Below are 12,196 nucleotides of genomic sequence, written 5' to 3'. Positions count from 1 at the left end.
CAGCCACCAGGCTGGGGAGGGCTGGTGCCTGGGGACTGTCAGAGTAACAAACGAGGCTCTTGGGCCTTCGGGGAGGCTCCCCCCACCTGAACTACTCCTGCAGCCTCTGCTGGATCAGCAGGCAGGAAATGGTTTGAGCAGGCTCAAAAAGGGCACGTGTCCCTTCCCGAGGGAGGCAGGACCAGGCTGCTGCAGGCCTTGGCCCCTTCCCTGCTCAGTCCTGCCAGCTCTGCCAGCTCCAGGCCTGCTGGATTCCCTGGGCACACATTGGCACTAAAAGCTGTGGGGTTTTAATCTGAGTCTTTATTTAGTAGATTTATAAAAGTCCTTTACATGAGGAATACAAAAATATGAAATAGGCTTTGAATCTTTTTAGGTAAAATTACCATTATTTTTTCAAGCTTTAGAACATGTAACCTGCACAGTTTGGCATCTTAGGTAAATTGCTCTCACACATTGTAAAAGTAGGAAAAAAACATCCTGTAAAGTATCTCCAGAAAAACAGTTGTACATACCCCATCATACATGGGGTATTACTAGCAATAATTTATTTAAGACACAATGGCACAGTCATACAAATTCTCACTTTCTAATTTCTCCTTCAATTAATTCCATTGAAAGATGCAGTATCACTTTCCTCTTCCAGTTGTTATCTGATGATTAAATATAAACACAAAACTGATTAAAACTGATTTGGCATGCTTCATACTTGTACCATGTGGATTTGATACCACTTTGTAGTAAAAATTAAATAAATATAAATACATTAAATAAATATATTGTAAAAGAACACCCCAGTTACATTAGAATTCAGCATTTCTTCATCCTAGCACAAGTGACACTTTGTCACAGCTTCAGGGCCCGTGTAAAGAAATACTGCACCTTTAAGCACACAGGGTCCCATGGATGGAATTACCAGCCCACACACAGAGGAAATGGGGTTGCTACAGCTCTATGGCACCCCTTAAACACTGCCCTGACTTCACTGATCTGAACAGCTCTTGGTTCCTGTTTAGCTCTTTTTCCTAGGACTCATCTCACCCCTGGCTCTGTGGCTGTGGCCTTTTCTTAGCCCTCGAGGGACATTTGCAGTTAATGAGTCACAGGCAGCTCCAGCTGCCACTGGTGTTTGCTGCAGGTACTTGAGCAGATCTGTTCTTAAACTGTGAGTTAAGTGGAGGATTGTTCAACCTGTTCTGTGAATACTGCTTCATATTAAACAACAAGGCTTATTTTCAGAGTAGGAAAACCTTGAATTGGTATTTCAAGTCAGTATTTTTTAAAATTGTTTCTGCTCAAGGATAAGGGACTAACTTTCCAGAGTAGTACTGGTTAAACAGAAATGGTACTTTCATACCATTTTTTGGATAATCATGAACTATTCCCTTTACAATCACTGTGGTGTGCCTAATGTGGCAGCAGTGCAATGGCAGGTTCAGATAATTTGCTACAACCAAAGGGCTCCCAAGTAATTACATTATTTCAATCACTGAATTTGACTTTTTTTTTTGGTAGTAAAACACATCCATTACAAAATCACGTACAGTACAGGGATATTGGGTGATGGTTATATCCAGCTTTTGCTCTTCATTTCCACAGTCTTTAAAACTGCCTTGGAGTCAGTAACTCCATCCCCAGGGTTCTTTGCTTTACCACTCGCGCCCTGAACTCCACCATCTCCTGATCCAGCACAGCCACAGGTACAAGGCACTTTTTGCAAGCTCGGTTTCTTCAGAGAGAGAGAATTCAGCTCTTTGATCCCATTTTTCCCTGCTAAGGGTAGGCCTGTGCTTGGAATGTTGGTCCCAGAGAAGAAAGCTCCATCCCTCTCCTCTCAAACCGTGTCTCCTGTAAGGCTCAGCTCTGCAGAGTCCTCAGCATAGTAATGCTGGAAGAGTCTTTCTTGGCAGCAGATGTGCATAGCGTGGTAGGTGTGCAGGAGCAGGCGAGGGAAACGAGCTGTGAAGTAACACACAAAATCATCTGGGATGGAGCCCAGGGTCTCCTGCACTTTGGGAGGCAGTTCCCTGTAATGGTGCTTCTGGGGAGGAAAACAGAAGAGGGAAAAGCTCAGTCAGAGAGTTTGTTCAGAAGCCTCTTGTGAACACAGCTGTTGGTGTTCCTGGACACAGTAACCTCTACTGGGCTCTTGTAAAGGAGCTCAGTACCTAAATCAGGGTCTGATACAGGCTGGCAACAACAGCAGCTGGAAGCAGGAACCCAGAGTGCACAAAGAAAAGACTCCTTTACCTTATTTCTCATCGCCCTCAGAAGGTCCCGGACAGAGCCACCTTTATAGGATCTGAATTTTCGAAGATCTGCAAGAGAAACAAATTTTTTTTTGTGCTGTGATGCAGTTTTAGGTGCTGGGGAGTATGTCTGCAGCCACAGATCCTTGTAGGTGTGTTTCAGTACATAAACACGTACTTGCATATGAAGAAACATTTTACTGACAAGTAACAGTGATGTGCCAAAACTGAGAGAGTGTTAGCCTTATTTTCCTGCCCCAGCAAACTGGGAACAGCAGGTAATTCCCACTCTGACAAAATGCTGTCCATTACCTGTCTGAAGAGGAACAGTGATGTGCTCTCTCCAGTCCATTTTCACCACTTCTCTTCCACCTCTTTCTAACTGCTTGACTATTGGACCGTCTAAAGATTCTTTCTCTATCCGGTCACTAACATCCTGGAAGAGACATTCAGATTATTTCTAGTTTTATTTCCAAGTTTTTCCCAATATTTTCAAATTTCTGCTTCTGGCCCATTAGAGCCTGTCCTGGTAGTTAAGTTAGAATTCCACTTCACTCCATGACAGTGCTTTGGAATAGGATACAGAAGTTTCTGAGATTGTTTCACCCTCTGCCAAAGCCTTTTTAGCACAGAGAAGTTAAGGCAGGAAAGGATCTCAAGTCCTCAGCCACTTCCCACCCCAAATCAGGATTCAGTGCTTGCTCACTCCTGTTCTTGAAAATCCTCCTGGCCACGGTCTCTGTGGATACTGCAGCTGCTGGAGGAGACTTTCCTCCCACCAACTGACCTTGGTAACATCAGCTCTGACTCCCTTTGAAAGATCTGCTGTAAGACTAAGCCAATTGCTTAGAAGCTCCACCCAGGTTTTACAACTGGGCTGCCTCACTCCTCACAGTAAGGCTGTGGATTCTGTGACCTCAGGCACAAAAGAGACGCTGAATTCAAGACCTGAACAAGTCTACAGGAGCCCTGAGAACCAAGAGGAGAGAAAAGGTCATCACAAACCTGAAAGAACTGGAGCTGTTTTTCTAGACTCCAAAAGAAGGGGTGTTTGAGCACACAGCTGGCAGATGGCCGTTTCTGAGGGTCCATGTTTATCATCTGCTCTATTAAATCACGAGCAACAATGTCTTCTGCAAGGAAGAGTGTACAGGGAAATTATTTTATTTTCTCTATGTTCTTAGACTCTAGTGAAATGTAAAATTATTTAATTTTATAATATTTTGTACTTCAGAAATTAATTATGGTCTCTACTTCCTCCTGTCCTGCTAGTTCAAGAGCTGCCCTCACAGATGTGCTGGGCAACCAACAGAAAGACTATCAAAGACTAAGAATATCAAAGTTCAGCTCTCTCTTCCTTTAAATACAGGAAATAACTTCACAGTCAAGACTGCAGAGTTGTTCTTGGGTACTAACTCCAAGAACTTTAAGCCCTTTACTTTAGGAGGACCTGAGGAGTACAACTTTCCTTTCTGCCAGGCTGAGAGTAACTGTGGGCCTTGGTTCTGTCACTGGTGTTGGTGTTTAGCAGCCTGGGCCCCCACTGATCCCTGCAGTGCAGTCCTTACCGTGCCTCCCTGCATCCAGAGCTTCCAGGCTGTATGCTCCCAGCAGGATGTTGGCTTGCCGCTGCAGGGACTTGCCAAAGGGATGGCCACCTTCAGACACCACGTAATAGAAGACACAGCCAGCTGAAAAGATGTCCACGGTGTATGTCTGCAAAGAAACAGCCTTCACTAGCACTGACACCTTTTCCCCCTGAAAGCTCTGATTCTCACAGGGTGGTTATTTTGCATCTGAGAGCAGAAGGTAATTTTCCGACTCGCAGATTTGAGCTGCAAGGCAGCCTGGAGGCCCAGGCACCAGGTGCTGCCTATTTTAGGGTCCTGGGCAGCCTGGGAAGGGTGAGGACTTACAGGATTCTCTTTGCAGTCTTCACTCAGCATCTCTGGGGCAATCCAGCCTTCAGTGCCCGGCACGCCCGAGCGGCGGCTGAAGCTGTGCCTGCCCACTGCCAGCTTCTTGCACAGCCCAAAGTCTGAAATCATGGCTTTGACTTTCCCGTGAGCGTTGGGCATTGAGATGAGGATGTTGTGGGGCTTCAGGTCCCTGTGGACTGTTACAAACACCCACTTATCCACTCAGGCAGTCCCAACAATCTTTGTAAATTTTTAAGTGGACCTTTCCTAAGGCTGAGCCACCATTCATGAAACCAAAGTCAGAACTTCAAACGCTTTTGTTTTTTTTTTTTTTTCATTCCACCATGTTTTATATGACCCCCATCTAAAAACTTCAGCACCCTGTGCCAACAGTAAGGACTTGCTTTAGTACTCCAGGGCTGCAGAATGTTGCAGGGACAAGGCCAGTGTCAAATCACAGAACCCAAGAATGGTTTGGGTCCAAAGGGACCTCAAAGATCATCTCATTTCAACTCCCCTGCCATAGGCAGGGTCACCTTCCAATAGGCCAGATGAACAGAACCAGACCAGTTTGTCTTTATTTTACAGCTAAGAAAATGTAGTTCTCCATCCAGTCCTGAAAGGAGAGGCATTCTTACCAATATTCAGGGAGTGCAGGTAAGCTAGTCCAGAGGTTGTCTGCTGCAGGACAGTGATGGGTTGTAAGCCATGGTGGCTGAAGGCCTTCTGCTCAACATACTGCAACAGAGAACCAGGAGAGTCAGCCACAGCACTGCTTAGAAGCTGAATAATAAATGCATGCACTTCACCCACCAAAAGAGATGTGACTGGATAAATTGTGCTAGCTGGTAACACACAGCAAACAGCTTTTTTTTTGGCTGAAGGTGATCATCTATAAAGTCTCATTCAGAGCTAGAATTCTGTATAGTGTTGTACTCCAGAAAGAACAACAGTCTTCAAAGTCTGCATGGTAGGAAGGGGAGGATGACTAGAAGGGAGCCCTTCACAAGAAGTTAAAAATCAAAGGACAACAGCTTCTGTCCATATATTAGACCAGGATGAGGGATGTCTTTCTACAGCTCTGAAAACACCCCTGTCCTAGGAATATGGAATTGTCACAGAGGTGACAGTGGGAGTAAATGGAACATCCCCTGTGTCAGGCACTTTAGCAACTTAAGCTCAAGGGAAGTGAAGGCCTTGCAGGGAGTAGATGCTCCCAGCCCTGTAGGTCACCTCCTGCAGGGTGGCAGCGCACAGCTCGATGGCGATGTACTGGAACTGCCGGTCCCGCTCCGTGCAGAAGTAGCGGATCACGTTCGGGTGCTCGTCGGACTCGCGCAGCAGCTGCACCTCCCGGTCTGCGAAGCTGAAGCACTCGGGGAGAATCCTCTTCACTGCCACATCACGGTTATCAAAGGATCCCCTGCAGCCAGGGAGGGAAGGCACAACAGCCCTTCACACTCTGGAGCCAGGGCATGTACAGAAAACATGACAACAGAAGCCATTGTAGAGGCCAATGAAAGCACTTCCTATCCTGGAAACAGGTACATTTGGCCAGTAAACACTTCCTAGGGAAGTAGTTTTTGCTAGTGAAGGAAATGCATGAAAATATTCCAGACACATGCAAAAAGTTTCATTTCTGTTCACAGTAAATGTGAGGGCTTTTATAAAAAAAACAAATTAAAAGGACCTAATACAAACACAACATTGGTCTGTTTAATGCACACATTATTTTCTACCTGTAAACGATTGTCCCTTCAGCACCATGTCCCAGTACATCTTTAGGGTTAAACGAAATCTTGCCAACAATCACTCGGTTTGCTTCTTCATCTGAACAAGAAAAGAAAAACAAGCACTGGTTTAGGATGGAGCAAGGCAGCCTTTTACAACTGCACAGACTTTGGGACCAGTCTGTAAAAGTCTTTTAGCTGATGTTTAAATTTAACACACATATGATCAAAAGAAATAAACATGTCCACATTGGTACTTACTCTGAGTAGGCAAATAGTCTGTGGTGACCCAATGAGCCAACATCAAGAATCAAAACACATTTACACACAGCTTATGGCTCATGGCTGTGAGAAATGAGTGGTTCTCAGCAGCCAAACTCCTTCTAAAAGTTGATGCTGCATTTAGGAAATGCTGGCCGACAGTAATGGAAGCCGGTTTAATAGCCTTTGAAGGGACAATGAGTGCACAGAAAGACCAGGCAGGAAGGTTGTGCTGCCTAATCCCCATTTCTTGAGTCCAGTTAATCATCTTAATGCGTGTTTTTATTTAAATGAGTATCTCCCTAGAAAGGCTGCAAGTGACAGGAACACACTGCCCTGGGCAGCACAAGCCCACAGCTGGCTGTTACTGTAAAGCAACAATCCTGCTGAGGTGCAGGGCTCAGCCTGAATGGTTCTTTTCATCTCGCTGAGCTATGAAGGATCATCAGTAACTGTTCTACTGTACCATCACACAGACTGGGGAAACAGAAACACAATAAACCACACTGAGTCAACTTTACCTCCCTCTTCTTGCTCAGTGGAGAGGCAGCTCCCAACATCGGATGTGGAGATGTTGGAATAGGCAGAGTGGTTTGATGCTCGGGGCGACAGGTTTGGGGTGCTGGCAGCTGAGCTCTCCGTCCGGCCGTACGACGTGTCCAGGAAATCTGCCTCGGGCGGGAGGTCACTGGGAGCACCAAAGGGCAGCTTCTGTTGCTGCAAGAGCTGGATCTTCTCTTCCAGCTGATGCTGCCTCTGCTGCTGCTGGTGGACACTCTGTGAGAAAGAGTCTCAGTGAAGATTTGGCAGTCAGGTCATGCAAGGGAACTCTACAGCTACTGGGGAGCTACTTCTAAAAGGTGAGAGCCAAACTCTCCTGCCCTGTCCCTGCCAATCACACAGGCTGGGGAACGTTCACTCATAATTTCTATTTCATTCTGGACTTCCATTGCCAACATGAGAAATCACATGGCTTGGTTAAAAAAGCTGTTATTAGGTTGACCAGGAGTCTTTAAACCACAGAAGGATAAAGGCTTTGATCCAAAACCTGGAAAACCTGACAGTGGTTCAGGTGAGGAAGAGAGGAGCGCAGCCAATAGTGCTGATATCATATCCAAAAAGAGTAATACCTACAAAAACCACAACTGGTGGATGGAAAAGAAAACCCTTCCAGAGCTGGTACGTATGGCCAGAGAAATCTCTGTTAAGTCAAACTTGTGCCTTTGCTCCCCAGTGCACATCTGTGAAGAGGGAAATGTCCCTGGAGTGTCTCACTAACTCCTGTATCATTTTTGGGCTCTAAAACATTCCTGATGCTCCCAACACTCAAGAGCACATCAAGCCAGGTCAGCATTACCATCGGGTAGGTGATGATAAAAGCCACCCAGCCCACAAGCAGGAAAGTGCTGAGGATGATCGTGGCCATGTCCTTCAGCATGGAGTCCACTGGAGCCTCCGGCCGTGGGATGGGCCGAGCAGGAGTCTCCTCGATATCCTTTGGAGCAGCTGAAGGCCCTTCTGTTGAGGAACCTTCAACAATGTCAATGACCTGAGGCAAAGAAAGCTCTGTTAGCTCAGTATCTCTGTGGGTAATGAGGCATTCACAGCTAGCCTTTCTGCTACATCATTTTCAGTAATTTCTAAACCTACCAAAGTCAAAGTTTGCATGTGGGGAAAAAAAAACAGCAGAAAGCCTTAATTCTGAAACAAGGAATGACATTTCCTCATACCAGTGGTTCTATGTGCTAAGTACACGAACATCTGACACAAAAAATGTGAAGTAATTCCATGCATTTTCCTTCTGTATCCTTCCCCAACTTCCACTCCTTTATATTCTTTTCTCATGCAGTAAGAGAATTATTCTCATCACAAACCTCTTCAATAGTGGCTTTCTCAGAGTCAGCTGGAATCACATTTTCAGGCCTCTTTGGTAAGTTGCTTGGGAATTTCTCCAGTATCTTTGTGGGGGCAGATAATGGTGTTTCATGGTGCCCTTTAAATAAAATATATTTGTTGAAACAGAAAGTTGTCCTTTTTTAGGAAAGATATCCTTGATTGCAGCATCTTTGCTGAAGAGTGAGAACATCAAAAAACATGATGCTCATGTGTAGAGCAGGAAACAGAAAGGAGAGGGAAAATGGAGAGCAGAGGTCACTGAGAGCTGCAGAGGAACATTAACTGCTTCAGGGAACTGCCTGACATACAGGAGAGAGGGTATTAGCAAGGAAAGGGATCATGGGAAGAGAAAGATGGCACTTAAAAAAGCTGAAAGTTGCATACTGTCCCTGCCCCAGAGCTCCTGTCACATACATCACTCAATTATCACCAATCATCAAACTGAACCTCAGACAGTTCCTCATTTTTGAAGCAAAATTGTAAATGCACTGAAAAGTCAATTCCAAAATTCAGGGACTTGGGACACACAGGACAGGCTGACAATTAATAAACATTATCTTCAGCCTCTGTGTTTTAATCCATTTAGAAAATGGATTAAATGGACTGTCTGATCCGTATGATGAGAATTAAGGTAACAGCATGCACAATAAAAAAATCCAAATGCACCCAAATACAGTATTTACAGTAAATAATAAATTACTATACCCCTCTCTGAGGAAGGGGGCAAATAAGCAGTAAGTAACTTTCCACATATGGAGCACTTCACCTTGTCACAGAATAAGGCAGGAGCCTTGGAAAAAAAGAAGGCAGGTGGATATGTAACACATTATTTTATATGTAAATGAGGATAAATTAGACACTATTATTAGAATTCAGTAATTATGGCCAGGCAGGGCTCCCACACCTATCAGCAGCCAGTCATTCCAGTAGTTGAGCTTGTGCTTTTCCTTCAGCCTGCCTGGAAACTTGACATCGGTGCTGGGCGTGATCACACACTCGCCGTTGTCTTCAATGGTGACTCCTTCTGTTTTTGGACCCTCCAGCAAGGGAATGGCACTGCCACGGGGCTGCAGAGAGATCACTGTTACAATCACTGTTACTGTGACCTTAGAATATTTAATTGGGCAACTAAATTTAAAATCTGGAGGTCAAAATGGGTGGGCAAGCAAAGATTACTAGCAGCAAAGTCACTGTGACTAAACACAGCCATTATGCCCTTAGCAGCTGCTTCCACAACCTTGGACATTGGACCTTTTCAGGGACATGTTGCCTGGGAGATGAGATTACTTTTTTTTTGTTTTCCCCTACAGTTAAGCAGGATCTGTATTTCCTACCTGGCAGCCACAATGAGCAAAACAGAACTATGATGCAGTTTCCTGTCTGTGAGGAGTTACTCTGATGAACAAACCAGCAATTTTAACATGAACCACAAAGCACCAGCAATAACTGCAACCTCAGGTCTGCTCCTGCTGAGTCTGCCTGGCACTGCTCCTAGGGAGCTGCAGCAGCAGCTTTGCTTTGCAGCAATGCTTTGCAGCATTGGAAATTATTCTGGAAGTATGGTCATGTATTCTATGGTTGTTAATTGTTTCAGGAAACACTTAATTTGCTATGCCATTTGTTGATAAAAATCTCAAAATCCTCAAATTTCTGTAAATGTACAGTCTTCAGTGTTTTATTTTCTATTTTAATTTTATGCACAATTCCATTTCAACCTTTCTTCCAAGCCCAGGAAAGCACTAATTTCAGAAAGGCACTTTCCCACCCGGCAGCTCCCCACTTACCACGACAGTGACTCCCTCGTGCACCATGGAGGGTGACGCGTACAAACTCGTGGAGTATTTCCCTACATACAGGGTTGGGCTGCAGAAACACAGGCACTGTTAGCAGCAGGCAAATGGATGTTTTAACATCTCAGCTAAAAAAACCTGGGCAGCACAACCCTGCAGAACCAATGCAGGAGCTTCCCAAATCATCAGTATTTGTATCTTGAAAAGCCTTGATCTGTAAAATTATTTGAAGTACTGCTGTACCATGAAGCCTTTTTTTTTAATTATGCAAGCATTGTCAGTTCATTATTCACAGCACCACCATTCATTTGACATAACTCATGTCCTATTTCTGCATTTTTCAATAACTGGCATTTGCCAAAATGCTGTGCTCCATTTTCATAGTGTGAAAGGCTTCCCGTTAGGAAAACAAATTTAATTTCACATTGTGAGAACCTATTCAATACAGAACATCTGATAAAACTTAGGAATATACGCTTCCTAAGTTCATAAGTTTTTTGGTTTGGTCTCTGAGTTTACACACTAAAAGATCAAATATTATATAAAAGAACACCTGGAGAGCTAGAAATGCTTTATGCATTCTTTTCACCATGTTGCAACTCGCAGCACAACCCTTAACTGTTCTGTTTAATGACAAAGCTCTCAAATGGACAGTGAGAACAGCAGGATCTCAGGCTTACGTTAGTTTGCTCTTGGTCTCTGTTTCCTTTGGGAAGGGATATTTCCACTTGGTGATGTGTCCAACCTCCCCTGACATGAAGGTCAGGTAGCGCAGGGTCTCGATGCCCACGTTGGTGTGCAGGACTTTCCTCAGCCCCTCTCGCTGCCAGATGTAAAATGCCACCACGGGGGACGCGTAATTCTGGATCCACAGCACGTCCCCGGACTCGCTGTCCACGGTCACCACCAGCCCATCCCCGTTGGACACAAAGTGGGACATTTCTGCAATGCACAAACATGTGGAGGTTACCTGGATTCTGTAGCTTTAATCATGCACAGAACAGTTCTGGACTGCAGTCTCCACACCTTTCACTGCACAGCAGCTGAGCAGCAAAGCCTCGGCCACAACTGGGCTGACACAAGTCCAGCTGCCGTTCAAGAGCACTGCAATCAGGTTGTGCACCAGAGCTCAGATTTGCTGCCTCTCCTGCCATTTCTCACTGATTTTAAGGAATCACACCTTCAAGAGCTGCACCCTGCTGGACTCAATTTACCTGAAGCTACCTAACAGGACTTAGATATTGCAGTATGTGATGGACAAAAATGGGCAGAAGTACATGCACCACACAAAAAAAAAGAGAATATTTTTGCCTATATACAAAACTCCATTGTAGGAGGGGGAGACAGCAATTAAATTCTTACTGTATTTTATGTCTTCATCAGGCAAAGTTGCTGCATAATCAAAATAGGTGGCATTCCATCGCAGCTCCTTCTTCTTGGTGTCATACATTGTGATCGTGTACTCTGTTAAAAAACATACAGTCTGTGAAGCAAAAAAAACTATGAGAGAATAGAATCAATCTTCTCAAATCTGAGACACTCCTCAAACACCACACAGAACTCACAGCTGTCAGCATTTCCTTTTTTCCCCAACACTATCCAAAGTAAAGGGATACATTGATAGAGAGGTTAAAGAACAAGTCTGTAACACTTATTCCTGTTTCCAGTCAGCACCTCCATGGTGTTGGTCTAACTTTACCACTTATTTAAGCACACTGCACTTGTGATGTCAGTGGATCTGCTCTATTTCCAGCTTCTTTAAACAGTTTTTTAAAAGCTGTGTGTTACAGAACAAACAGTTCACAGCTGGTACTGGAATACACCATTAATTACAATACAAATGCCACTTAGTCAACAAAAAGAATAATGGACCTACTGCTAAAGTTTAAAAGACATTATCTGTCTGCTGCTAAAGTTAATAATTCTTCTGTATACAGTCTAAAATCATAATTCACAGAAGTTTTTCCAAGAATTAAACTTGAAAATCTGAACTTACCACAGGGTCATTTCTTATGAGCCTGAACTTTAAAAATCAGAATTTTCTTTTAAACTACAGGAAAAAAAAAAGCGTATGACCTGTTCTCCCAAGGTACAGGAGGGATGTTGATGGACAAAGACTTTCTGCAAAAGAGGAAGTCAAGGTCTGCTGTTTCTCCCCAGTCATGAGGTCAACGACATACCAAATATCCTGCTTTTTACCTGAAATCATAATTGAAATCAATTACCATTCAGTTGGAAAAACTGCACTTTCATTCAGCTTTTCAGTCTTCTTTTTTCTTTACTAGACTCATGGACTTAGCACAAATAAAGCATTTTTAATAAAACGGTTTTTTGTAGTTAGACTTAGGTTC

The 12,196-nt window shown here is 44.2% G+C and overlaps 1 protein-coding gene across 1 annotated transcript in view; it reads right to left on the bottom strand.

The window, feature by feature from the left end:
* Positions 1–283: 283 nt before the first annotated feature.
* Positions 284–12,196, bottom strand: part of ERN1 (endoplasmic reticulum to nucleus signaling 1) — a 32,088-nt gene continuing 20,175 nt past the window's right edge. The window contains exons 6-22 of the mRNA XM_053960417.1: positions 11,922–12,044; positions 11,208–11,309; positions 10,526–10,787; positions 9,840–9,918; positions 8,960–9,122; positions 8,034–8,152; positions 7,517–7,708; positions 6,681–6,936; positions 5,908–5,998; positions 5,402–5,591; positions 4,807–4,906; positions 4,166–4,365; positions 3,818–3,965; positions 3,255–3,382; positions 2,562–2,685; positions 2,251–2,318; positions 284–2,041 (exon numbers count right to left, since the gene is read on the bottom strand). Of these exons, the coding sequence (XP_053816392.1) occupies positions 1,835–2,041; positions 2,251–2,318; positions 2,562–2,685; positions 3,255–3,382; positions 3,818–3,965; positions 4,166–4,365; positions 4,807–4,906; positions 5,402–5,591; positions 5,908–5,998; positions 6,681–6,936; positions 7,517–7,708; positions 8,034–8,152; positions 8,960–9,122; positions 9,840–9,918; positions 10,526–10,787; positions 11,208–11,309; positions 11,922–12,044 (2,552 nt within the window). The 3' untranslated portion in view covers positions 284–1,834. The remainder of the gene's footprint in view (positions 2,042–2,250; positions 2,319–2,561; positions 2,686–3,254; positions 3,383–3,817; positions 3,966–4,165; positions 4,366–4,806; positions 4,907–5,401; positions 5,592–5,907; positions 5,999–6,680; positions 6,937–7,516; positions 7,709–8,033; positions 8,153–8,959; positions 9,123–9,839; positions 9,919–10,525; positions 10,788–11,207; positions 11,310–11,921; positions 12,045–12,196) is intronic.

The sequence above is a fragment of the Vidua chalybeata genome, chromosome 19 (genome assembly GCF_026979565.1).
Source record: "Vidua chalybeata isolate OUT-0048 chromosome 19, bVidCha1 merged haplotype, whole genome shotgun sequence".
Taxonomy (NCBI): Eukaryota; Metazoa; Chordata; class Aves; order Passeriformes; family Viduidae; genus Vidua; species Vidua chalybeata.
Note: the sequence above shows the minus strand (reverse complement) of the source record. Positions and strands in the feature narration are given on the sequence as shown.